The sequence below is a fragment of the Molothrus aeneus genome, chromosome 20, assembly GCF_037042795.1.
Source record: "Molothrus aeneus isolate 106 chromosome 20, BPBGC_Maene_1.0, whole genome shotgun sequence".
Classification (NCBI taxonomy): Eukaryota; Metazoa; Chordata; class Aves; order Passeriformes; family Icteridae; genus Molothrus; species Molothrus aeneus.
Window position 1 is genome coordinate 4,185,703 of NC_089665.1, and position 23,157 is coordinate 4,208,859.

The following is a 23,157-nucleotide window of genomic DNA, read 5'->3' on the forward strand; positions in this document are numbered from 1 at the left end:
CAAACTGCAGGGTGTGCTGGGCTGGACACCAAAGCCTTCCCTCACTGCTGAGAGCCACCCCCAGTGCCTGCACCCTGGCTCCAAAGGGGGTTTGTGCTTTGGGATCGATGTGTTTAAATATAGTTTTAATAGAAGCTTTTAAAGCTGATCTCACCATTTCATTACTGTTTTGAGTGAGTGACACTTCTGTCAATTAGTCTCAGGCAAGCCTGCAGAAAAGACAGGAGGAGGGAAAGGAGGTGAACAGTGGGATGTGGAAGGAATATCTCAGATTTGGATATTCCCTTTCTGTGACACTGAGTGCCCAGCTTGTCTCCCTATGATTGGCACATGACCTTGGGTGAAGCCTCCAGTCAAGATCCTCATCTTAATCAAGATCTTAATTTTCTCATTGATATAAAAGGTTGCTTGAGCTTGGCTGCCATGGGGGACCCAGGGGGTGATCCCTGTGCAGCAGAGTTGACTGTAGTGTGTTTAACTGAGCTTTGCTGGGCAGCTTTGAACCCAGCTCAACCTGTGCTCCATGACAAGGGCTGTGAGTGTTCCCAGGCTCATGCTGGATGAGGCTCTTTGGACTCACTCACCCCCACCCTGCTCCTCATGGAAATGAAATGGAGATGCAAGTGTCTCCTGGCTTGCAGGGGTTTTATGCACAAGCTGCTTTGAATACAGAGAACCACAGGTTGCAATATTTCAGGGTTAAGCCCACTCTGGAATTCACTGGGATGCTGTGAGTGAAGTCAAGGACTCCTCCTGTCCCCAGGATCTGGGTACAGGGATGAAGTGATGCAGTGCTGCATCTTCAGGGGTGATTAAGTGTTGGCAGCCATGTGCTGCAGAGGATCATTTCCTGCACTGCACTGTGCTGGGAAGACTGAAATCTGTTTTAAATTGAGACTGAAATTAGCATCCAGGAAACAGCAGTTTTATGCAGCAGTTTTAGCTTTGTATTGCACTTTTGTGTTCTGTAGGTCTTTTCCCAAGGAAAAGCTGATTACCACCATGCTTTAATCATTAAGCATTGTTGATTTGCAAATCACTGTAGCCTTTATATACAGTGGGCAGCAAGATTAACTTGTGTTTGCACACAGACTGCAACTGTGTAGGGCCAGGGGCAGCCCTGGAGCCGGATTTGCTTTTAAATTCTGCTTTTGCTGACCGTGTTGCAAATGGCAGTGTGGAAGTCAGCAGGCTTGGCTGTTCTGTGACACTCTCTAAGGCCCTACAGGGCAGCACAGAGACTCTGGGGAGCCCTAAATGGCTGTGGAGTTGTTGTTATGCCTGTTGGGTTTCAGTACATGCCAGAAGCTCTTGTATCCTATAAATAAGAATTCAAGAGGTCGAGAGTTTGACCCTTGGCCCTCAGCTGTTGGGATGCTTCTCCCAGTATTGTGAGCTCTGGTTGGCTGTGGGTCTGGCTACAGAAGGAGAAATTCCCTTCAGCTGTGTCACTTGTTGCATATCAGATAAAATCTCATTTTTATCTCTTTCCTGTCTAGCTCAATGCCTGGGTTTGCCTCTTAATCTGAGTGTTTGTACCTTGTTTACAGCCTGCCAGTGTTTTGCCTTCACTTTCCTGCATGCTGGAAGAAGCCAGAAATGACTGGTTGTGTTTGTGTTGAGTGAACATTTTTATTCAGTTTGCCTCTGTCTGTGATTCTTCTCAGGTATTTCATGGAGCCTTTGAGCACTAACATCACTGCTCTCTGTGTGACCATTTGAGAGCAAACGAGCTGGACACAGCCATGGGGGACTCTCCAGCAAATGTCCTGGATGGAGGCATGGACACACAGACAGAACTGGTGGAGAGGGTGGCAGCCATAGATGTGTCTGTTGTCCCAGACAGAAGTGACCAAAATGGTGAAGACAACCCTGAAGAAAATGACACAGTCTTTTCTGATAACATAAAGGACATCCAGAGAAATGGAGTCAGCAGTGACGTGGGAATCAATGAATTTCTGCCTTCCCAACAGTCAGAAGATGCTCACTTGAGGCATGTTCCCAAGAGACCTCTAACCAGACCTGGTCTATCCAGTAGGAAGTTGTCCCTTCAGGAAAGATCCTCAGGAGGTTATTTGGCTTCCAGCAGCACTCCAGGTTGTGGTCCCTATGCCACAGGGCCATCCCCACGTATAATGAGGAGACCAACGATCGAGTCCCATCGGGTCTCCATATCAGACTCTGAGGTAGGCATGTTCCCCCTACAGCTCAGGGTTCAGGTAAGGTAAGTCTGTCTCAGGTGTAATGGGAGCCTTCAGGCTTCTGGAGTAGAAGATCTGAAAGCACTGTTGTTTCTAAGGGGGGGGAAATCCCTGGAAGCAGGGATCATATTGGCTTGGACTTGGGTGTAGCCCTGGCCCTGTGATTTGGCTCCTTTACCCCTCACCTGCCTGGGACAGTCTTGCTAAGGGACCGTGACCCCTGTGTCATGGTAGCACGCAGGAAATCTTCCAGGTTGTTCAGAGAAAGGGCTGTGGCCAAATGACTTTGTTCTTGTGTCCCTGCTGGAGGTGCCCTTTGGGAATTCACCAGTCCCAGCAGCTTTGCTGATGGTATTTATGGATTTAAACTTCTGGAGATTATGTATCTACTATTGTGTTCTGCCATAATTGAAGGAACGATTAAATTTTATAAAGAGCTTAAATGCCTGGCTCCTGTCAGGGTTTTCTTTTCTCTTTAAAGCATTGGTAACAGCAGTGGTAAGGGAAGGCTGTGCCCCTGCTCTCCTTCAGAGGGGTGTCTGGGTGGCTGTGGTTGTTCTGCAGCTGCTCTCCTGGTCCCAGACCTGCCCTGGAGGAGCTGTGACAAGCAGGTGGTCGAGTGCCTGGATGGGAGTGGGTGATGGTTGCCATTCCCAGTGCTGGATGTGCTGTAGAGGGGAGGGCAGGGAGCAGAGGGTGTTCAGAGCACACTGCCCATGCCATGACCTAGATGCCTGCAGCAGCACAGGGACCCAAACCACTGGAGTTTAGACTTTGCCAGCGTGGGTCCAGGGAACCTGGAGCTAAACATCTGTGTGGCTTGGTGTTTCCCTTTTGAGAAGTGGGTGTTCTCCTCTTGCACATCTGAGAGGATGGTGGTGCACACCAGCTCAGCCTCTGTCCTCTGGGGAGCTGTGCAAGCCCCATCAGCTGTGGGATGGGTGGTGCATCCCCTGCTGGTAAGAGGACACATGCAGAAGGTGCACTGCAGAGACTGCAGCTTCTTTGGCAGCAGCCATATGCTCTAATAAGGGAGGCAGGGAGGGAAAGGAGCCAGTTCTTGGAAGCAGGACGTGACTTGAGTGCCAGCTCTCCCATCCTGCAGTGCTGTGACTGTGCCAGGAGTGAGGCTTTTCTGAAATCTTTCAACATAACTGCAGTCAAGTGTGACTGGCACATTCCCATCTGCAAGCAAATTCAGAGTTCTCCATCCTCTCCCACAGCATCTGCATCCTGGGGAGCAGGGGTTACTGCCTGCGGGGTGGGCAGTGCTTTGTTTGAAATGCAGATGTGGAGCCCCCGTGTCCCTGCTCCTGCAGCAGCTCTCACACAGTGCTGCCTTTTTCAGGGTCCCTTGGGGATCAGTGAGAGAGCAGTGCTGTGCTGCAGCCCAGCTGTGCCTGTTGGAAACCATCATTCCTGTTAATGGGGAATGGCTGTGGGAAGGGAGCCAGGGTGAGCTGGGAATGTTCTGGATTGGGTGTTTGCCCTCCCAGAGGAACTCCCAGGAGCTGTGCTGCCCTTCCCACCTTACAGGGATAGCGTCTGTACCCCATAAGGAGCAGAAGGATTAGGAAAATGCATGCTTGGATACAGAGTAAGGTGTGAGGCTGGGCACTGAATGGTGAGCAGGGTGTGACAGCCAGGGGAGCGTGCAGCCTGCTCCAGTGCCACCACTGCTGCTGCCAGGTGGCTGCTGAGGGGCTGTTGTGCTGTGAGAGGCACTGCCAGTCCTGATCCCAGCTGTGCAGCTGAGAGACACAGCAGGCAGCTCTGACAGAACTGCAGAGCAGGTCTTCTGTTCTCTGCCAGGGATTCTAAGAGTTACCAGGGTCTCCATGTTCAGGCTTTTGGTCCTACTGGGGATGAAATCAGCCTGTAATGAGAAATACCATCATGGTGCACTTGGCAGCAGCTGCTGCTGGGTGTCTGGTGGTCACTCTGATATGCAGACCCTCAGTGAGCCTGGTGGGTCACTGACAAAAACCAGGTCACCAAGCCCAGCACTACCCTACCCCAAATGGCTCTTTGTTCTAGGCAAGCTGCACATTTGTATTCCAGTCAGTGCCTCTCAGCTCCTTAAAGCCATTTGGGAGTTGATTCTTTGTTGTCATTACATTGCAAGGTTCCATATTGTTGTCTCCTTAGTGCAAGAATTTCATACCTCCTTGAGGTTCTCATAGGCAGCTCCTCCAAGCACTGACTCTTTCTTCTTCTCACAGTAACCAACTGACTCCAAATCCCCTCAACCAACCAATCCACTCCTTTATAACATTCTTCTTACTGGTCACATCTGTGGCCTGTTAAAGTCAGGCCTGCTCCTAATCTTTAATAATTAACCCAGCTGCAACTCTTTAGGGGGTAAGATTCCTTTCTATACTACCTTTATTTACTTATATTCTATCCCCCTACAGTTCTTTGCCCTTGCTTTGGGTTTCTGGCATCCTCAGTCAGTGCCTTTCAGCAGCAGAACATCCATTGCTCCAGCTCAGTTCGAGTCTGTGCAGTTCAGGAGCACTCAGGCTCTGTCAGAAGCCATGTGCAGGCACTGTCAGTCAGGAGCAGGGATGGGTGGCCCTGCTGCATGTCCCAATTTCCTGTTGTGCTGATAGCCATCTCCCCTGAGCCTGCTTCCCTCTCCAGCAGGATGGCAGCTCAGTGCCTGCCTGTCAGTGATGCTGCATCCTGGGCTGATCTGGAGAAACACTGGAGATGTGCTTATGCAGAGAGAGTGTGGGGATGCAGCAGAGCTGAATGCTCTGCCCTCACTGATGAATTATGGAAGAACACTGTGTTCTCTTAGAGAGATACTGCTGAGCTTTTTAATGCTGCTTTAATATTTGTTCACAGGCTGGGAGGAAAACTTCAGTTCAGGGATCAAGAGGCACAAGAGCTGAAGCTGAGGGAGGATTTATCAAGTGGCAGCAGCAGGCAGTGAGCTCTGGGGCTGTCTTGTCACGGGGACCATTCCACAGACACCTCCCTCCTGAGCCCAGCTTTTGGGTTTGTTATTTAGGCAGGTGGCAGCTCCTGGGCTGGCAGGGCTGCAGCAGGGCTGGGGTTTGTTGTCTTGCACAAAGATTATTCCCAGAGACACCAATTAGCCAACTGCCCTTGGACAAAGAGTTGGCAGCTGCTGGTGTCCTGCAGCCACTGCTGACAAGGCTGGCTCTGCAGTTTTAGCTTTGCAAGAGAAGTAACATGTTCTGCTCTCCCAACAGTGCTACTGTGTTCTTAATTACCCTGATCTGTCATTCCTCTATCAAAAATTGAGCTGTAATTTTAAAAGCTCCCTGTTTGTCCCCCTCCTTTCTTAGCTTACCCATGGCCTATGGCCTGGAAGGTTCTCTCAGAGCTGCCTTCCCTGGCAGGAGTGCCTGCTGGGGTTTCTGCTGCCTTGCTGCCTATCAGTGCTTTGCTCTGATGAGGGAATGGCTCAGCCTTTAGCTGTGGCACAGAAGTGATTAAGCTGAAGCTATTAAGGGTACGTAAAGCTGCAGAGCTGAGGCACAAGCCCCAGAGTTTAGGTCCACTTTGCCTCTGTTGATGTGACATTCCTGGCTCCTGCTCTGTGCTGGCAGCAAGGCAAGAGGAGAGGATTTTCCAGAGACTGCTAAAAGGTGCTTCTGCTTTGCTGCCCAGATGATACCCTGGTGTTTGTGTGTACCAGGGAAAGACTCTGAAATCTTGTCCCTGTGTGAATGACAGAGTTTGTCCTACCTATAACAGCAGGTCTTGGGTCTGTGGAAGGGGAGAGATGCTGTGTGCTGGAATGAGGCATTTGAAAGTTTAGTGCTGGTGCGTTTGGTTTGTTGGTTGTTTTTTTTTTCCTATTCTGCTGTTTTAAAGCAATCTTTTAGTTAGCCAAGAAAATCTTGAAGAGTGGCTAGGAGAAGAATAAAATATGTCCTTTTTTTTCAGGCTTTCTCCCCAGACTTGCCAGCATGTTTAATTGCTTTATACAGTCTCTTCTCCAGTCTCTTCCAGTTGAATTTCCTTTCCCTTTCACATGTTCTCTTCCTCTCCCTGAATCCCAGATCCCCCAGCCCTGGTGTCCACGTTGTCTCTCCACCCTCTGGGATGTAGGAGAGCATTCCAGGTGTCCCTGCAGCCATGGTAATCAGCCGTGTGTGCTCCAGCAGGAGAGGAGAGGATGAGTCAGGCCAGTGCCTTCTCCTCCCTGGAGATGCTCCTGGCCTGCAGAGGCAGGGAGGAGAACGAGCTGACAAAGGGAATTTTCCTATGCTGGACTGTCCATGGCTTACTCCAGAGGCATGGAAAATAAATCACTTCTTTGTCCTTTCTTTCCTTGTTTTTTCTCATCTTTATCATAGCCCCCTGCTTGTTTGGCCAACTGGTTTGGAGCAGCTGGTGCCAAGAGCTGAGAGGCAGTGCCTTGGTGCTGACCCAGGTCTCACACTCCTCCAGGGCCTGGCACCTGCCTGGTTTTCCTCACAAAGTGATTTCCTTGCTGTGTACAAAGATAAACTCAGGTGGGGCCAGGGCAGAGGCAGGAGCTGAGCTCCTGCTCAGCATGGGCTGAGAGCTTCCCTTACTGTGGTGTTCAAACCAGAGCCCTTGAAAAGATTAAAGATACCTAGAAAACATTTCTTCAAAGAAAACTCCCTCACATTGCTAATTTCTTGTCCTTGGATTGATTAACCTTTATTTAAAGTTGCATTTCCAGCTTGCCTGAGGGTGAGGTTTGAGAGAAGGACAAAGCCCAGAGCTGCAGCTGGAGGGGGCTGGGAGGGTCCCACGAGTCCCAGGCTCCTGCATCAGGTCTGGGCTCTCAGGTGGGTGAGCCCAGTGCTGAGCTCTGCCCAGCCATGGCCAGGGCACTGCAGCAGTGCTGGGCTTCCTTTGTGCACTTCTTTTTGGATGATGTTTAAAAATCTGTTGATTTTCTTACCACCACGAGGTCTGGGCTTCCTGTCTGTCCTTCTCTGTCCCTGAGCAACTTTCTAATTGGAATTCATTGCTGCCCTCAATACCCATTTTCTGGCTTTTCTTTTCATTTTTGCCTGTTTTCAGAACTGCCTTCACTCCCTCTTCTAGGCAGGATGAGTTTAAACCAGTGTTTCCTCATTTTTCTTCCATGACTCTCTTTAAGGTGTATCTCTGAATTGCTGAAAATTCTTTTCAGATTGGGGAATTTGGCTTTGTTTAGGGGACAAAATTCTCCATTATATATGTATTCTCCATTATATATGTATTCTCCATTATATGTATGTAGGCTGTCTGTTTTCAGAAATGTCTGATTTTGGAAATCATCTCTGGTTCTCCCTTCCCATCCATGCATCTCCCCTGGGACAGCTCAATTCTCAGTTTCTCAGGGTTTCTGTCACCCAGTGGTGGCCACAGTGGATTTCTGGAACTGGGCCTGGGCTGCACTGTTCTTTATGATTTTTGACCAATTGATTTCCCTCCCTTCCTCTCTTGACTAATACCTTGGACTTGTTAACACGGAGGGCATCTTGTTTTTTAAGGTGAAACAATTATTGCACACTTGGACTGGCTCAGTCTAATTTGGTGACAGCTTTTCACTAAGGGATCTCATTAAAGTTCTGCTCTATTTGTATTTATCAGCAGCTGCAAATACACCAGCCTGATGAAATCAAGAGAATTGTACAATGTTATCTGAAAGAAACACTTGGCCAGAGATAGGTGTTTTTCTCTGATAAAGGAATAGGACAATTATCCCACTTCCTGCAGGAGAACCAAATAACAGAATAACCCTTCCAGAATGCAGCAACACGTGGCAGGAGTCACTTCAGCAGTGATTTATGCTCTTTTCAGCAAGAGGAAAAAACATAGAAAGCACCTATAATCCAGTTTGATTTTTGCTGAGTGCAGCTCAAGTGCTGGAAGCACTGCAGAAGCTGAAGGGATGGTGCTTCCCACCAGGAATTACCTGAGTGGAGAGCACTGGGGGTGTGGGCCAGGTGGTGACAGTGAGTGTCACCTATTTGTTATGCACTAAGTTCAGGGTAAATTGAAAGAAAAACCAAATTATTTATTTGTTCCTTTCAAGAAACTAGAGGAATTCACAATTTCATTTATTTGCATTATCCAAAATTCTTGCATTGCATTTGGGTTAAAAAAAAATCTGTAAAAAATTTCAGTGATTTTTTTTTAAGAGTGAAGGACCTTCCAAGGGGTGAACTCTGGGGGGCTGTGCTGCACATCTGTCCATTGCCTTTCCCTTGGAACTTTCTGGGTGTTCCCTCTCCGTGTTTATCCACCCCTTTCAGAAATCTGTCCCCAAAAATGGGAGTTCTGGTGTCACAAGCTCCATCTAGCAGCAGTGAAGCCCCAGGGGAGATGCTTCAGGTGATCAGTCTGGGGGGGATAAGAATGGTGATTTCTGGTCAGGGGAAAGAGGGTGGGGTGGTGGGAGGTCAGAGTCAAAGGAATTGGTGGCACAGGGATAAGGCACAGTCCCTGCTCCTGCTTTGTGAACATGGATGGATGGATGGGGGATGGATGGATGGATGGATGGATGGATGGATGGATGGATGGATGGATGGATGGATGGATGGATGGATGGATGGATGGGGGATGGATGGATGATGGATGGATGGATGGATGGATGGATGGATGGATGGATGGATGGATGGATGGATGGATGGATGGACGGACTGCATCCCGCACAAAGGGCTCTGCTCCTTCTGGAAGGAGGGAAAAATGCCACCATGGTTTCCTTGGCAGTCTGTGAGCAAGAAGAAGAAGAAGTCTTGGTGCCTTAGAGATGCCACCTTGGCTTGAAACAAGATCCTGAGTGCAGAGCAAAGGGCTGATGCCTGTGTGTGGCTGTATCTTGTCCTGCAAGTGATCCCTGCTCAGGGAGGAGGCCTCCTAGCAAGACCTGGTTTGAAGAGCAGGAGATGTGAAGTGGTTGGAGGCTTTCTTGGGGGAATGGTCGCTTTTCCTGCCTGTCCCAGCTGCTCCAGTTGGTGTTTCACCCTCTGCAGCACTGCAGTTTTCACAGGACCAGGCGAGGGGTACAGAGCTGAGCACAGAGAAACCCACACAGGAGACAACATCAGAAAAGTGTTGCTGCTGAATTTGTGAAAGTCACCACAGCCTCACACTGGGAAGTGAATCTGCTGGCACAGTGTTTGCAGGGGAATTTGTCCTCCTTGTGTCCATACCCTGGGTTCCTGCATGCTGCCCCCTCCTTTCATGCCTTGCATCTTGGCTTTTGCTGGGTCATGCTTTCTCCTCTCTTGGTGCTCCTAGTTCTGATGGATTGGTTTTTACCTTTGGAAAGATATGTGCTCTGCTAGCAGCAGAGTTAATACACTCCTATGGCCCCATTACTCACAGATGGCTGCTCTTCCCTGTCAGGGAGCTGGAAAAAACTTCCTTCCCTGGCAACAAGATCAGGATTTGAACCACTCTTTGTATTCCTGACAAGCCATGAGGAAAAAAAGTCCTCAGTCCCCCATTCCTTTTATTGTGATGATCTCTTGAGTCAGGAGCATTAGGAATGTTTTCTGGTTGGTGATGGAGAAAGGTCAAAATTGTCATCTCCCACACCTGTGCTGGCCCTGAGAGGCAGAGGAGTGCTGCTGTTGGGAATGCTGCTGGGGCAGGGACTCTCACACCCCTCTTCTTACAAAGGGACTGAAGGCATCTGGCACTGTTTTTATTTTTTGGTGCTGCTTCTGTGGATGGCAGGGCTATTTTGAGGTTTATGGGAAGGCTAATCTACCTGTCTGCATGTTTTATATCAGCTTTGTTCCCAAACAAGTGCAGAGGCTGGCTGTGAATTTCCAGCCTGCTTTAGTGCTTGGCAGTTTTGGGCAGAAATGTTCAAAAATGCTGGCTTGGGAAGTGCACCCCATCTAAAGCTCAGCCCACACTGTGGCCTGGGGTTGGAAACTCTGCCTTTTCCTCACCCCTCCAAGGTGGAGGCTCTTCCCTGCCCTGCAATGCAGCTCAGGGCTGTGCTCAGTGAGGACAAGGCAAAGTCCACTGCAGCCACTCTCTGGTGCCAGCACTGCAGAGGTGCCAGCAGGAGCTGCAGCTCTGCCCAGGGCTTGGCTCTGCAGCAAGGTGTGCAGCTCCAAAGGAAGGGTGGCTTCAACACCAGCTGGCTTTGTGAATCCTCTGTTCCACCTTGTTTTCCCCCTTGGCCACCCCTAGTCTGTCAGGAGCTCAGCACCCATCACCCCATCCCCACCCCGTGGGGTTCAGGGCTGGATTCCTCAGCAGCAGAGATCAGAGCTGCTCTGGGGTGATTGATTTTAGCAAATACCATGTCAGTACCACTGTTTGTTGTAAGAGCCTGAATTAGAGATGCAGGACTACAGGCAGTCTCCAAAATGCAGTTTATTGGATCCAACGTGTTCCAGCAGTCCAGGGTGGTGGGTGACAGAGCTGTGCCCACAGCTGTCAGCTCCAGCTGCAGGCAGGCCTGGAGACCCTGAGTTTAGGTTACATTGCATTATAGACTTTGGTTTTGGTTACATTGCATTATAGATTTTTCTTTTGGTTACATTGCATTATAGACTTTTCTTTGCTGAGCATCTTAATACAGTAGAACCAATCTGTACCTTAACTATTATCTACAGCCTATCATAACTACTGTAATTACCATATTCATGTTACTGTTCTCCAATCACTAAAAGTTGGTACATTACAGTATAAGCTAGAAGTTGTGTTTCAGTTTTCTTGCAGTGGAAAATTCTGAGACCTTTTTTCTACTGGCCACATTTGCTGACTTGTTTGCCTGTGCTCTCTTTCTGCTTGTTAAAAACATCTTCTTGTTTGAGGTGGGTTTATCCTTTGCTCTAAGTCATAAAACCCCTTCTAACTAACACAGCCTTTGCCTCCTTGGTTATCCAGTAAGACTGGCTCAGCAATTCTTTTCTTCTAGATCAAAACTTGCTTCCATCTCTATTCCTTCTTCAGATTCTACATTCAAAAATCTTTCTGCTAAGCATCTGTGAGACTTTCTTGTCAAACTTTCATCCTTCCCAACAGTTTGTGTTGCCCAGCAGAGGAGCTGGGCTCTGTGTGCTCTCCTGGAGGAGCAGCCCACGCTGCAGGTGAGGGTTCCTCTGGTGCAGGCACAGCCAGAGGGGCTCTGTGCTTGCCAGGCTGGTGCTGGGCAGGGCACAGGCTCATGCTGGGACCCAGGGCTGGATGCTGGGGGCTGCCAGGCTGTAAAGCCCAGGGAAGCTGGGACAGGGATTTTCCTGCCTGGCACTGAGCACAGTCCAGTGGAGAGGGTTAAAGTAAACAAGCCAGGGGCTGCTGGGCTGAACCCAGGGCAGGGCTGGGGAACTGGGGTGGTTTTACACCAGCACCAGCACAATCAGAATTCAGCCCATAATTGTTTTGTCTTGGGTTGTCAAAAAAACCCCAAAAACAACAACAAAAAAAGCAGTGCTTATAGTGTAACATACACCAGTGTAAGTGAGATTAAGTCTTTAATTATTTAGCACTCTGCCACTACTTGAACCTGATTCAAACTCTGTCATTTCCTTTACCAATACTCTAATTATGTTCTCCTTTTGTCTGCAGGACTGTGTGCAATTAAACCAGTACAAGCTGCAGAGTGAAATAGGCAAGGTGAGTACTGGGGTTCATGTTGGTCACACCAGCCTGTGCCACACATCTAAGTGGGGCTGGAAAGGCTGTGCCAGCCCAAGGGACCTCACTGGCCAAGGCTCCTTGCAAGCTGTGTTTGGTTTGGGGGCTTTTTTGAGTATTTTTGAGGTTTTTTTCTATATTAGTTTGAGCAAGTTTTGTTCAAGGTCGCAGTGGAGTTACTTCCTGTGAAATCTGGATTTATTTTTCCTCCCTCTGAAGGTGGTTAAGCTGGCTCCCTTTCAGGGGTGTTTGCTTGCCAAATGTAACACTAAGAGCCTTTGATGCATTACTACAACACAACAAGGAAACAAAAACCCAAAAAGATGATCAGGGCAGGTGTTTGGTCCCCATCAGGACTAAGTTAAAAGTTTTTACATCCCATGAAATGTTTCTTTAATTCTAGTGCACGTTTAAAAGCTGCAGAATGATTCAAAAGTGATTCCTGTGGAGTTATTTGGAGGTCTGGGCTGGTGAGCAGCTCAGACACCTGCACCTCTGGCCATGTGCCACGGTTGCAGATGGTGGCTCCACAGGCAGTGCTGCTGTCTGGGGGCTGTGTCTGCCTCTGCAGCTGCAGGCACAGGAGGCTGCACCCTGAGCTGCAGACACCTCCAGCACCAGTTTAATTTAATTAGCCCAAATGCCTCCAAAAGGCGAGGCCCCAGGCTGTGGGATGGCACCCCCACCATCTGGGCCATGGGCTGTGCATTTGGCTGCTGGCAGGGATGAGGGTGCAGGTGGCACAGCAGGTGCCATCCCAAGCTCACACACAGCTTCAGAGCCACCTAGGGCTTCTGTGGGATTCAAGGAGAGTGTGAAACCTCCTCTCAGGTGGATTTGTCCCTGCCTCCCTCCTTCCCTGTGGGTCACAGCAAGCAGGTGGGCACTGGGAGGTTGGGAGAGGGTCTCCTCAGAGACCAGAACCTTATTTCAACTCTCAGTGAAGTCAAGAGAAATATTTTGAAGGCTCTGGTGCTCATCCCACTCATTTATTCAATAGACATATGTCAGGGATAATACCTGATCATGTCTTACTTGCATAAAATGAGTGTTTATTTGGCCTTTGGAAAAACAGCATTTTGGATGGAGTTTGGCTTCAGGCTGTCCCTGGAGCTGTGGGTACAGCAGCAGTCCAGGTCTGCACCTGCCTGGGCACCATGTGCTTGGTGGAACAGGAAAGGTGCTCATGCAGAATTTCCAAATTTGCACCGAGAAAATTTTTTTGTCTGCTGCCCACCCCTGTGTGAGTTCAGGCAGATGTGGTGGCCTTGGCTCATGGCAGGGGGTGGTGGGGTAGCACTGAACTCCTCCAGACATGGATGATCCTCCAGAGCTGCCAAAACATCCAGCCCTGCTGTGGGGTCACATCACCTGCAGACTGCTCAGGGCTCTGCATGCTCTGGGGCCTTGGGAGTTGTTTTTTTCCCAGCTCTGGTCCCCCAGTATAGGGATGTGCTCTCTGCTGGCAGAGTGACAAAACTATCTTTTGTTTCCTTAAAAAGGAAAAAAAGTTTAGAGGTTTCTTTCTTTGATTAGGTAAAAAGACACTTCATAGAATTTGGGAGACTTCACTTCAAACTTAAGGACAGCCAATTGGACAGGAGCCAAAAAGTCTTGCTTAAGCAATTTACTAAAAAAAAGAAGAGAATAAAGAAACTAATTGCTTTTGTGAAGTGTTCTACTAGGAGCAAGATCTTCTTGCACCTGGCTCAGTTTTTCTCTGTAAAGAGTTTTGTTATTTTGCCTTATATTAAAACTTTTCTGTTTCCAGCACTACTACAGAAACCATCTTGCTAATTTTATGCTTTCTAAAGTAGCTGAGCTATCTTGAGCGTGATACAGATCTCTAAAAGCTTATAAGACTTGGCTAGAAGAAACCATATATCACCCCAGCCTCGAGCAGCAGGAGGCTGAGGTGGAGCTGCTGAGCTGACCCTGCAATTCCTGTTCATTTCCAGGGCTCCTACGGCGTGGTGAAGCTGGCCTACAACGAGAATGATGACAAATATTATGTGAGTGTGCCTCTGCTCTGCTCCTCTCTGTGCTGCTGGCTGCTCTCTGCCTGGCTGCTCTCAGCAGTGTCCCTGAGATTTTGGGGGGCTTGCAGGAGCTGAGGCTCCCTCTGGGCACGGAGCTGCTGCGAGGGAGGGACGGGTGGGTGCCTTATGTAACAGGCAGAACATGCTGCTGATCTGCCTTGGCATTTTCTAGCTATGAAGCAGGTCACCTGAAATTAGAGGCATGTGGGTGGTGGTGTTCAGCACCTGCTGTGCATTGGAAGCCTGGCCTGGAAGGAGCAGGATAGAGTAAATCAGGGCAACCCTGACAATGGGGAGAAAATGATGCATCTGACTCCATGGTTAGCAGAAGGCTCATTAATTACTTTATTATTCTATAGTATTCTATACTATATTACACTACATCTAAACTGAGTCTGCACAAGCACCCAACTGCACACAACTGCCCAGAATCTCATTACTGTCAGTGACAGTCCCAACACAGACACACACACACACCTGGCCCTGACAGGCCGAGGAAACAAAACACCATCACTCTGGATAAACAATCTCCACACTGCATTCTACTTTGGCACAAATACAGGCACTGCAAATGATAAGAATTGTTTTGATCATTCTCTGAGGTTCACAGAATGTGAATCTCAGAAATATTCTTGGGAAGATGTGCCTTGCTTTTCTCTGTGAAGGTGAATTTCTCTGTGAATGATGAGGAGGACTCCATGAATAAAAGAAGGCTAATTAATCACTTCATTATACTATACTATTCTATATCATGTTACACTATGTTACACTACATCTAAACTGGATCTGCCAAGCACCCAAGTGCACACAACTGCCCAGAATCTCATGACTGTCATCCCACAGTCCCAACACACACACACACACACACCTGGCCCTGACAGGCCAAGGAAACAAAGCACCATCACTCTGGCTAAGCAATCTCCATATTGCATTCTGCTTTGGCACAACACAGGAGCAGCCAATGAGATAAGAATTGTTCTGATCATTCTTTTCTCTCCTTCTCTCACTGCTTCTCTCAAGTTCAGAGAATGTGAATCCCACAGCAGGAGTGTTTTGTAAGGAAATAGGGGAGTTTCTCAGGAAAAGGCTGAGCAGGGTAGTGGGGCTGAGCACTGCCAGGCTCCCTGCATCTCACCCCTGTGGGGATGCCTGGGGGACACTGAACCAGGCTCACTGCCAGGGCATGAGGTGTAGGGTGCAAGACTGAAGGCAAGTCTTGGGGTTTAACAAAGCCAGAATTGGAGTTTCATATTCCAAAAGGCTGCTTATGCTGGAGGCTCCTGCCCTGGGCTTCTCCCTTCAGAGGCAGCTGAATCTCGACCATCCCAGCTGGAATTCCTGTGAAGTCTGCATGCAGATGTGCTCATGTCCCTGGGCTTGCCCTGTGGCTTGTTTTGTTCAGGCTGAGAGCAGGAGCTGGAAGGAAAGAAAACTTCCTTGCTATGTGTGGCTGTGCCTGGAGGCTTCTGGAAAGAGCTTGCAGCAGTTTCTGATGGATGCCAGGGCAGGAATCTGCTGAGCTGTGGGGTTGCAGTGCTGTTGAACCTCAACCCAACACAGCCCTGCTGCTCCACAGTGCATTTGGTGAGAGTGGGGTGAAAATGGGCCCACGAGAGCAGCCAGGCAGGCTGGTGTGCTGCCCTGGGACAAAGGGGAGCAAGAATGTGCTGTGGAACATAAAGCATGCTCATTCCCCACTCCTCCCCAGGTAGTTTTTCCTCCCTGACTCTTTATTACAAGTGACACACCAGGCTGAAGTGGTCAGGTGGGAATTGTGTGCCTGTGGGTATTCCTCAGCCTTTCTGGGCTTCCAGCAGGGATGGAACTGCAGCAGGAATCTCTTGAAATGAAGGATGGAAGAGATGAGACAAAAATCTGGCCAAGGTGCCCTGGAGCTGGCCAAGGAAAGGAGCCACAATTCTTTCCATCTCCCATCCTTTCCAAGCTGATTCACAGCTGCACCACAGCTTTTTCCAGTGGCTCCTTTTCTCTGCTGCCCTCCAAAGCCTCCCTGCCATGCCCTGCAGCAGGATGGTTTGTTCTGCAGAGAGGGATGGTGCCAGCCCTGGCTTCCCTGATCCATCTGTCCCACCAGCACAGGCATGCCAGCACTGGTAGCACAGAGTGGGAATACATCACATCCATAAATCATGTTTATTTCCAGATGAAAGTATTTTTTCCTTTGAAAATTGTAATCCTTACATTTTGGCACTGCCTTTTTGTTCAGGAAATGCCATTGAGGTGCCCAGTGTGGGCAGGGCATCTGTTACAGCTCAGCCAGGAGTGCTGGGTGTAGGGTAGCACTGCCTGCTGCACTCCTGTCCCTGCTCTGGATGCAGATTAACCCCAGGCATGGAGAATTAGCTGGTCACATCCAAACCAAAGGGTAGCACTGCCTGCTGCACTCCTGTCCCTGCTCTGGATGCAGATTAACCCCAGGTATGGAGATTTAGCTGGTCACATCCAAACCAAAGGGTAGCACTGCCTGCTGCACTCCTGTCCCTGCTCTGGATGCAGATTAACCCCAGGCATGGAGAATTAGCTGGTCACATCCAAACCAAAGGGTAGCACTGCCTGCTGCACTCCTGTCCTTGTTCTGGATGCAGATTAACCCCAGGTATGGAGATTTAGCTGGTCACATCCAAACCAAAAGTGAAAGCCTGTGTGCAGGTTAGCCTGGTGTGTGTCAGTTAATCCCCACTTAATCTTGGATTCTAATCTAAGCAAACACTTTAAAGGTGCTGCAGCCTGGGAGGGGCACCGTGCCTGGGGCTGTTTGAGCCTCACCTGGGGCAGGCAGGGCACAAAGACCCCCTTAGTGCCAGCCCTGCAGGGATGTGCTCTTGGCTTCACCCATCTCCTTTTGGGCTTGAGCTGATCCTGGGCTGGGAGGGTGATGCTGGCAGGTGTGTGGAGGGATGGGCCTCTCTGAACTCTGTGTCCCTTGTCCTTGTTCCCCTCTTGGCAGGGCAGGGGAGGCTGATCCCCTTCCCAGTGCAGCCACATGCCTCCACCCTCATCCTCCCAGCCAGCTGTGCTTGTTTTCTGGAGGGCAAGCCGTGGTGGAGACACCTCTGCTTTTCCAGGACATTCATCCAGCTCAGGAGCTGGCAGGCTTTTCAAGGCTTCAGAGAAACAGCTGATTGCATAACTGGCTAATGGTTGCTTAGCTCTCCACCTGCCTGCTGTGCCTGACCCTGGGGCTCTCCCAGAGCTGAGACAGCTTCCATCCTGCCCTGCCTGTCCTTCCCATCCCTGCTCCTCAGCACAGCACCCCAGAGCTGCCTCATGACTCTTACCAGCGGTTAAGAGAAGCAATTGGGATTCTAACAGTTGGGAAGGGCCTTTTCTGTGTGTTTGTTTTCCCCCAGATTTAGCCCTGGAGGGTGTTTTTTGTCTCAGCAGCCCTTGGTGATTTCCTTTAGTGAGCAAGGCCAGGTTAGATGGAGATTGGAGCACTCTGGTCTAGTGGAAGGGGTCCTTGCCCATGGCAGGGAGATGGAACTGATGATTTTTAAGGTCCCTTGCAACTCAAATCATTCTATGATATTCTGCTTCTATAACTGATTTTAATTTGCAGTGGTTCAGCATGAGGCCAGGGTGTTGCTTTCTTTTTATTGCCTTCAAGCTAGTGTGCTGCAATAACAAGGACCTAAATTGTAAAAAAATAAGAAAAAAAATTATTTAGGGGTATAATTCAGAATGTGGCTCCTGATTCTTGCTGAGGTGTGGGACCCTTTGCTGGCTCCCTTCAAAAAGGCAGAGTTTATAGGGAGCAAGGACTGAATAGAGCTCCTGTCAAAGCCAAAGGAAAGATTGCTGCTGCTTTAATGAGTTTTGGATCTGGCCTAGAATTAGGAAAAACTCTCAAGAAAAGAATTCAACCACCACATTTGGGAAAAAATGTGGATGGGTTGTGTTTACTTTGTGGGTTTTTTACCTTCCACTAAAGATGAGGGAGTGCTTCTAAGAGCTTTGCCCTTGGTTGCTGTGAGCACCACAGCGCCTGGCAGGGCTGTGAAGTGTCCTGGCTCACATCCCTGGATGCAGGGAATGTGTTAGGCCATGGAAACTGGAATTTCTGCAGCAGGTTTGTGAGCCAGTGCTCCCTCCAAGGAGGAGACCCCACTGGAAAGCAGAGCTGGCTGCCAGAGCAGAGCACCCTGCTGCTCCTGGGGCTCATGGAGCTGTCACAGCTGTGGGGCTCTGCCCAGGAGCCCTTCACACTGGAAAGGTTTCAGTGTCTCAGTTTGAAGGAGATGCTTTGACAATGACTAAGGGAAAAATCAAAGGCCAAGCTCTGTGAAAAAGCAGCAAATAAAAAGCAAAGGCAAATGTGTCCAAGGAGAGATCTAGATTGGAATCGTTGTGCTGATGGAATTTGATTCTTTGATGCCTCAGGTCATGTCTTCCTCCTATTTTCAATCTCTAAATCAGCCTGCAAAGAAAAGTGGTTATGATGGGCATTTGTTATGCTACTGCTGGAACAAGGCAACAGCCTTTAGATTGTCAGTGGATTTTTCTTTTTTTCATCCTTCTTTTTTAATCTTGTTTCCTAAGAAACAAGATTTGTGTGATTGTGCTCTCTGCCTCTGTTTGTACCTAACAATCTTTGCACAGAGGGCTGTTTCCTACCAAGTCTCAGTGATGGGGAGAAATTCCTCCCAAGTTCCTGAAAGGAGTGGCTGAACAAAGGGCTGCAGCTGAGCAGGAGGTCAGCAGCAAGCCTTGAACTTTCCAGCCCCTGGGGAACCCACTTTGGTTGTCATCCAGGAGGGAAGGGAAGGCACAGCTCCTGCCTTTCCCATCCCCTGGCTCACAGAACAGCTGCTGAACCACTGCCAGGGCCGTGGGGAGCAGGGAAGGGGTCTCTGGCTCAGTCCAGCACCTCGTGCTGTTCAGCTGAGGGCTTTGAGGGGCTGCCTCAGCCAGGTGACAGCTGGGGACAGGTGAGCTCCAGGACAGCATCCCTGCTGGGGTGGCACAGTGTGGATGGGGCACAGCTGATGATGGAATTCTGCTGATGGCATAGAAGGTGACAAACTCAGGACAGGATTTTAAGGCCATGACAGCTAAGCCTGTCTGGTTGAGGATTTTCTTTCAGTTCTAACACTCCTCTTTGCCAGCAGAGCTTCCCTCTCAGCTGCTTTGTCTGAGGGATGTTGTTGTTAGGCAGGACAGGTGAAGAAGGGCTGGGAACACCCTCTGGTCTGTTCAGCATTCCCACAGAGTGCCCTCATGCACTAGCAGAGGATTTAGATGGTTAGTAGGGATTTTTGAGCAGCATCCCACTCCCCTGGGAGCTGTAGTTGGGACTGTGCACAGGCTTCTGCCCTTGCAGCACAAGTCTCTCCCTTAGCAAATAAAATGAGATTCTGAGCACTGTGAGAGCATCACCAGGGAAAGGTGATGAGTTCACTTGGCTCAGTCATTTTGTCACCCTTCCCTCCCAAAACCAATGGCCTTTCTGCCCTTGTCATTACCCACAGCTTGTAGTCCTGCTGCTGTGTCACAGGCATTCCTCCTCTCCATAAGCCTGGGATCTCCTTTCCCTTAGGCAGCTTCCCTGTGGCTTCCAGCTGTAGGGTTGATAGGAAGAGAGCAGGAAACTTAGAAAATAAACATACATCAAAGAGAAGCACACAGTTCCTGCTGTTTCTCCAAGGGAGATGTCAGGACCCGCGTCCACGCTCGGGAGGAGGATGTGTGGAGGAAATCTCCAGGCTCCCTCTTTTCCTGAGAATACTGAAGCAACACTTGCCTGTGCAAAGGGAAAATCCCTCAGCTTGGCTCTGAGCTGGTTCTTTATCAGAAAAGCATTATCTGGGTAATTAGCTCTGCCTGTGAGTACAAATGTCTGGCTCTGTCAGGCACTGAGCCTGGGAGGAGAGGTTTGCTGAAGCATCCCTGAGATGCTCCCAGTGCAGCAGCCACCATTCAGGAGGGAGCCTGGTCCTGCCAGCTCTCTGTAATTACAGTGAGGCTTCACTGCCACCTGCCCTCCTCTCTGCCCTTGGGATAATTAAGTGCTTCTGGCCTGTTGCATTATGAACTTTGCTGTTTGTCCCTGTTTGAGTTTGTCAGCCCAGTGGGACAGTTCCTCTCTTCTGCCCCAGCCCTGCCTGTGCAGTAGCAGATACTGGTGCTCCAAACTGGTATAAGCACATCCTGGTGCTCCTTCCAGCAGTAGTGGTGTTTTGCAGTCAACTCTGCTGCAATGCAGTCACCCCCCACTGCCCCTCAAGTGCCCTTCAAGGAGTTTGGGTGACAGCAGGAGCTCCTGTTCCCTCTATTTCTGTCCCCAAAAGCCAGTCTTGTCTTAGCTATGGCTCCTCTCTGTGCCTTCCTGCTCCCTCCAGCCTCTCCTGGGAAGGACTGTCCTGGTGTGGGCATGGCTGCTGGTGATGGTTCAGTTCCTCAGGCTGAGGCCCCCAAGCTCCCAAACTCAGGAGCTTTCAGCAGCAAATTGCATCTTCTGTTTTGTCCTTTTTCTGAAGCTCCTTGCCAGAAGGCAGCAAGGACTCAAGATGGGATTGGAACAAGAGGAGAGTGCTCCTCCTGGGTTGGCAGTGGTTGAAAGAGAAATGGATGTACTAATTCCTTTGATTTTTCTCATAAATTTTCATTATGGAGAGATAAAATGGGAAGCGTAGGAAGTCCTGCAGGCTTGGTCCTGGCTGTATTTGGAGGTGGTTGTGCACATCTTGGATCCTCTTCCAGCAGACCATGAGTCATTTATTTGGCTGCCTGTATTGGACACAGAGCTGTGCTAAGTCACAGATAAGCACTTCTGAGTCTGTCTCTCAACACCATCATTTCTAACAGTTGGTTGGAGCTGTCAGGCAGGATTGAAACACTGCTCAGTGTCTCTTCTCAATTACATGGGTGCAAATCCAGAGGATTTCACTGGATCAGTACCAGAAATAACAATCCTTTCAGCAAGCCATGAACCTGGAGCACTGGTGGGACGTGGGGATGTTTGGGCATGTGGTGCCATCATTGCCAGGAACAGCAGCTTGGGAAGGAGCTCACTGGAGTGGGTTTGGTGACCTGTTCCTGATATGGGGGTTAAAAACAGGTAATGGGTAGAAACCCTGCCTCTGTGGTACTGATGCAAAATTCCTGGGAGTTTGACTGTGTGCTGCAGGGCTCCTTGGTTAGTTAGATTGTGTCATTCCAGTGGGAATTACATATTGGATGCTATATTAATAGGAGTAACCCCTTAGGGAGGGGAAGGAGTGGGTGACCATCCCAGCTCCTGGAAGCACAGACTGTTTTCCTAAGCAAATTGTACCATGAGCTGGTTTCTCATTAAATATTTATGTGCTGGGCCACTCGGGGGGTTTGAGTGGCCCTCCAAAAGGTTATTAATGCACAGAGCAGGTGGAGGCACAAAGACTGTTTATTAAATTCAGATTGCCTTTTGCCACTATGCTGATGCCAGCTGGGTGGCAGGGAATTACCCTGACTGTGGTGAAGTTCACAGGGGTCCCAGGACGAGGGAAGAGATGAGAGTCTTGACTCCATGTTCAGAAGGCTGATTTATTATTTTATGATATACATTATATTAAAAGAAAATGATATACTAAAACTATACTAAAAGAAGAAAGGATTTCATCAGAAGGCTAGCAAGGAAAGGAAAGGAATGATAATAATATCTTGTGACTGACCAGAGAGTCTGAGACAGCTGGGCTGTGATTGGCCATTAATTAGAAACAACCACATGAGACCAATCCCAGATGCACCTGTTGCATTCCACAGCAGCAGATAACCATTGTTCACATTTCATTTCTGAGGCCTCTCAGCTTCACAGGAGAAAAATCCTGGCAAAAGGATTTTTCATAAAATATGTCTGTGACGCCCTGACCCCTTCCCACACCGCAGCTGCCTGGGTTCAGTTTCCTTCTTAAACCCCCTGACAAGACCAAAACTAAGATGAAGTAGCCTTGAAGTGGCTCTGAGCTGGAGCATGGCCATAACATCACCCAAAACAGTGGGTCAGCCAGAGGAACCCACTTCTTCCCCCAAGCTTCTGCCCCAAATGCAGAAATGGGGCTCCTTTTTCTTTGTCCATTTGAAAATGAATCTTAAATTCCTTGAAATTGAAATTCATTTGAAAATGAATTTGATTTTTTTTTTCATTTGAAAATGAATTTGAGAATTTTTCATGGGGAAAGATGAATGGAACAGATGGTTCTTTCAGGAAAGCCTGGGTCAGTGTCTGTCTGGTGTGGCCAGCACTGACCAGGACCCTGCTCTAGGCTGAGGAGCAGCCCTGAGCCAGTCCCTGATGCCCAGCACACTCCAGGTCACAGCAATCAGCTCTTTGGCTCTTGTTCAGTTTTAACACTGCTTTTTTCTTTCCTCCAGGCTATGAAAGTCCTCTCCAAAAAGAAGCTCTTGAAGCAGTATGGATTTCCACGTGGGTATCTCACATTTAGAGGTCTGCCTGTTGTCCTCAGCCAGATTTCTCTGTAGAAACCTTGTCTGCAAGGGGTGCAGAGTGGCCTCCTGTGACAGCTGCCCATGTTAAAATGGAGCTGGTTAAAAGGGGGTGGTGAGGGGGCAGATACAGCCACAGGGAAATCCAACACCCTCAGTAATGAGATGCCTGGCTCTGATTTTTGTGAGTCTCTTTGAAGTGCTGACTCTTCCATGTTCACCATTTTTGAGGCCTAATTAAGTACTGGAATTAGGCAGGGTGTTCCCCTCCTTTCCTTACCTTACCCTGGGATAGCACCTGGCTGCAGGCTGGGCCGTGGGATGCTGTCAGAACCCAGGGCATCCCTCTGTCTGTCCTGAGCAGCCAAGACCCCTGCCAGGGGGCTCAGAGACCCTGGCACAGAGCCCAAGATGCCCCTGTGGTTTTGATTATCACCCATGGAACAAATTACCAACCTTAGATGAAGATCTGAGAGCCACGACAGTTTAAGTAGAATGATGGTGAATTTATCACGGGGTGAAAAAGTAGATTTTGGGGTTTTTTAGAATGAGGGTTCAGGAGGCAGGATGGAGGGAACTGGGCATGTCCAGCCTTTCTCCTTCTTCTTCTTGGCCTCCATCTTCTGCTGTGATGGTGGCACTTTTAGATTGGTTTAGAGTAGAAGCTCACTGTCTAACATAGGTGACAGATATTGGAAAGGAATTGTAAATATTGTATATGTAGTTTTTAGTATAAAGACATAACACAGCCCGGGGGCAGGCAGAGTGCCTGGACTGTCTTGCTGAGCAGACCTTGGCTGGACAGCAGAAAGAATTTTATAGATAAGATAAAATAAACAACCTTGAGACTGAGAAATGAAGAGCCCTGACTC

General features: G+C 49.1%; 1 protein-coding gene across 3 annotated transcripts in view; it reads left to right on the top strand.

The window, feature by feature from the left end:
* The window catches only part of CAMKK1 (calcium/calmodulin dependent protein kinase kinase 1), a 99,933-nt gene that overhangs the window by 37,358 nt on the left and 39,418 nt on the right, over positions 1-23,157 (top strand). For all 3 annotated transcript variants that reach the window (XR_010784804.1, XM_066563515.1, XM_066563516.1), the window contains exons 2-5: positions 1,668-2,186; positions 11,736-11,783; positions 13,763-13,816; positions 22,214-22,265. Coding sequence is in view for 2 of the 3 variants with exons in the window: in XM_066563515.1 (XP_066419612.1) it covers positions 1,746-2,186; positions 11,736-11,783; positions 13,763-13,816; positions 22,214-22,265 (595 nt within the window). In the remaining variant the exon portion in view is untranslated. The remainder of the gene's footprint in view (positions 1-1,667; positions 2,187-11,735; positions 11,784-13,762; positions 13,817-22,213; positions 22,266-23,157) is intronic.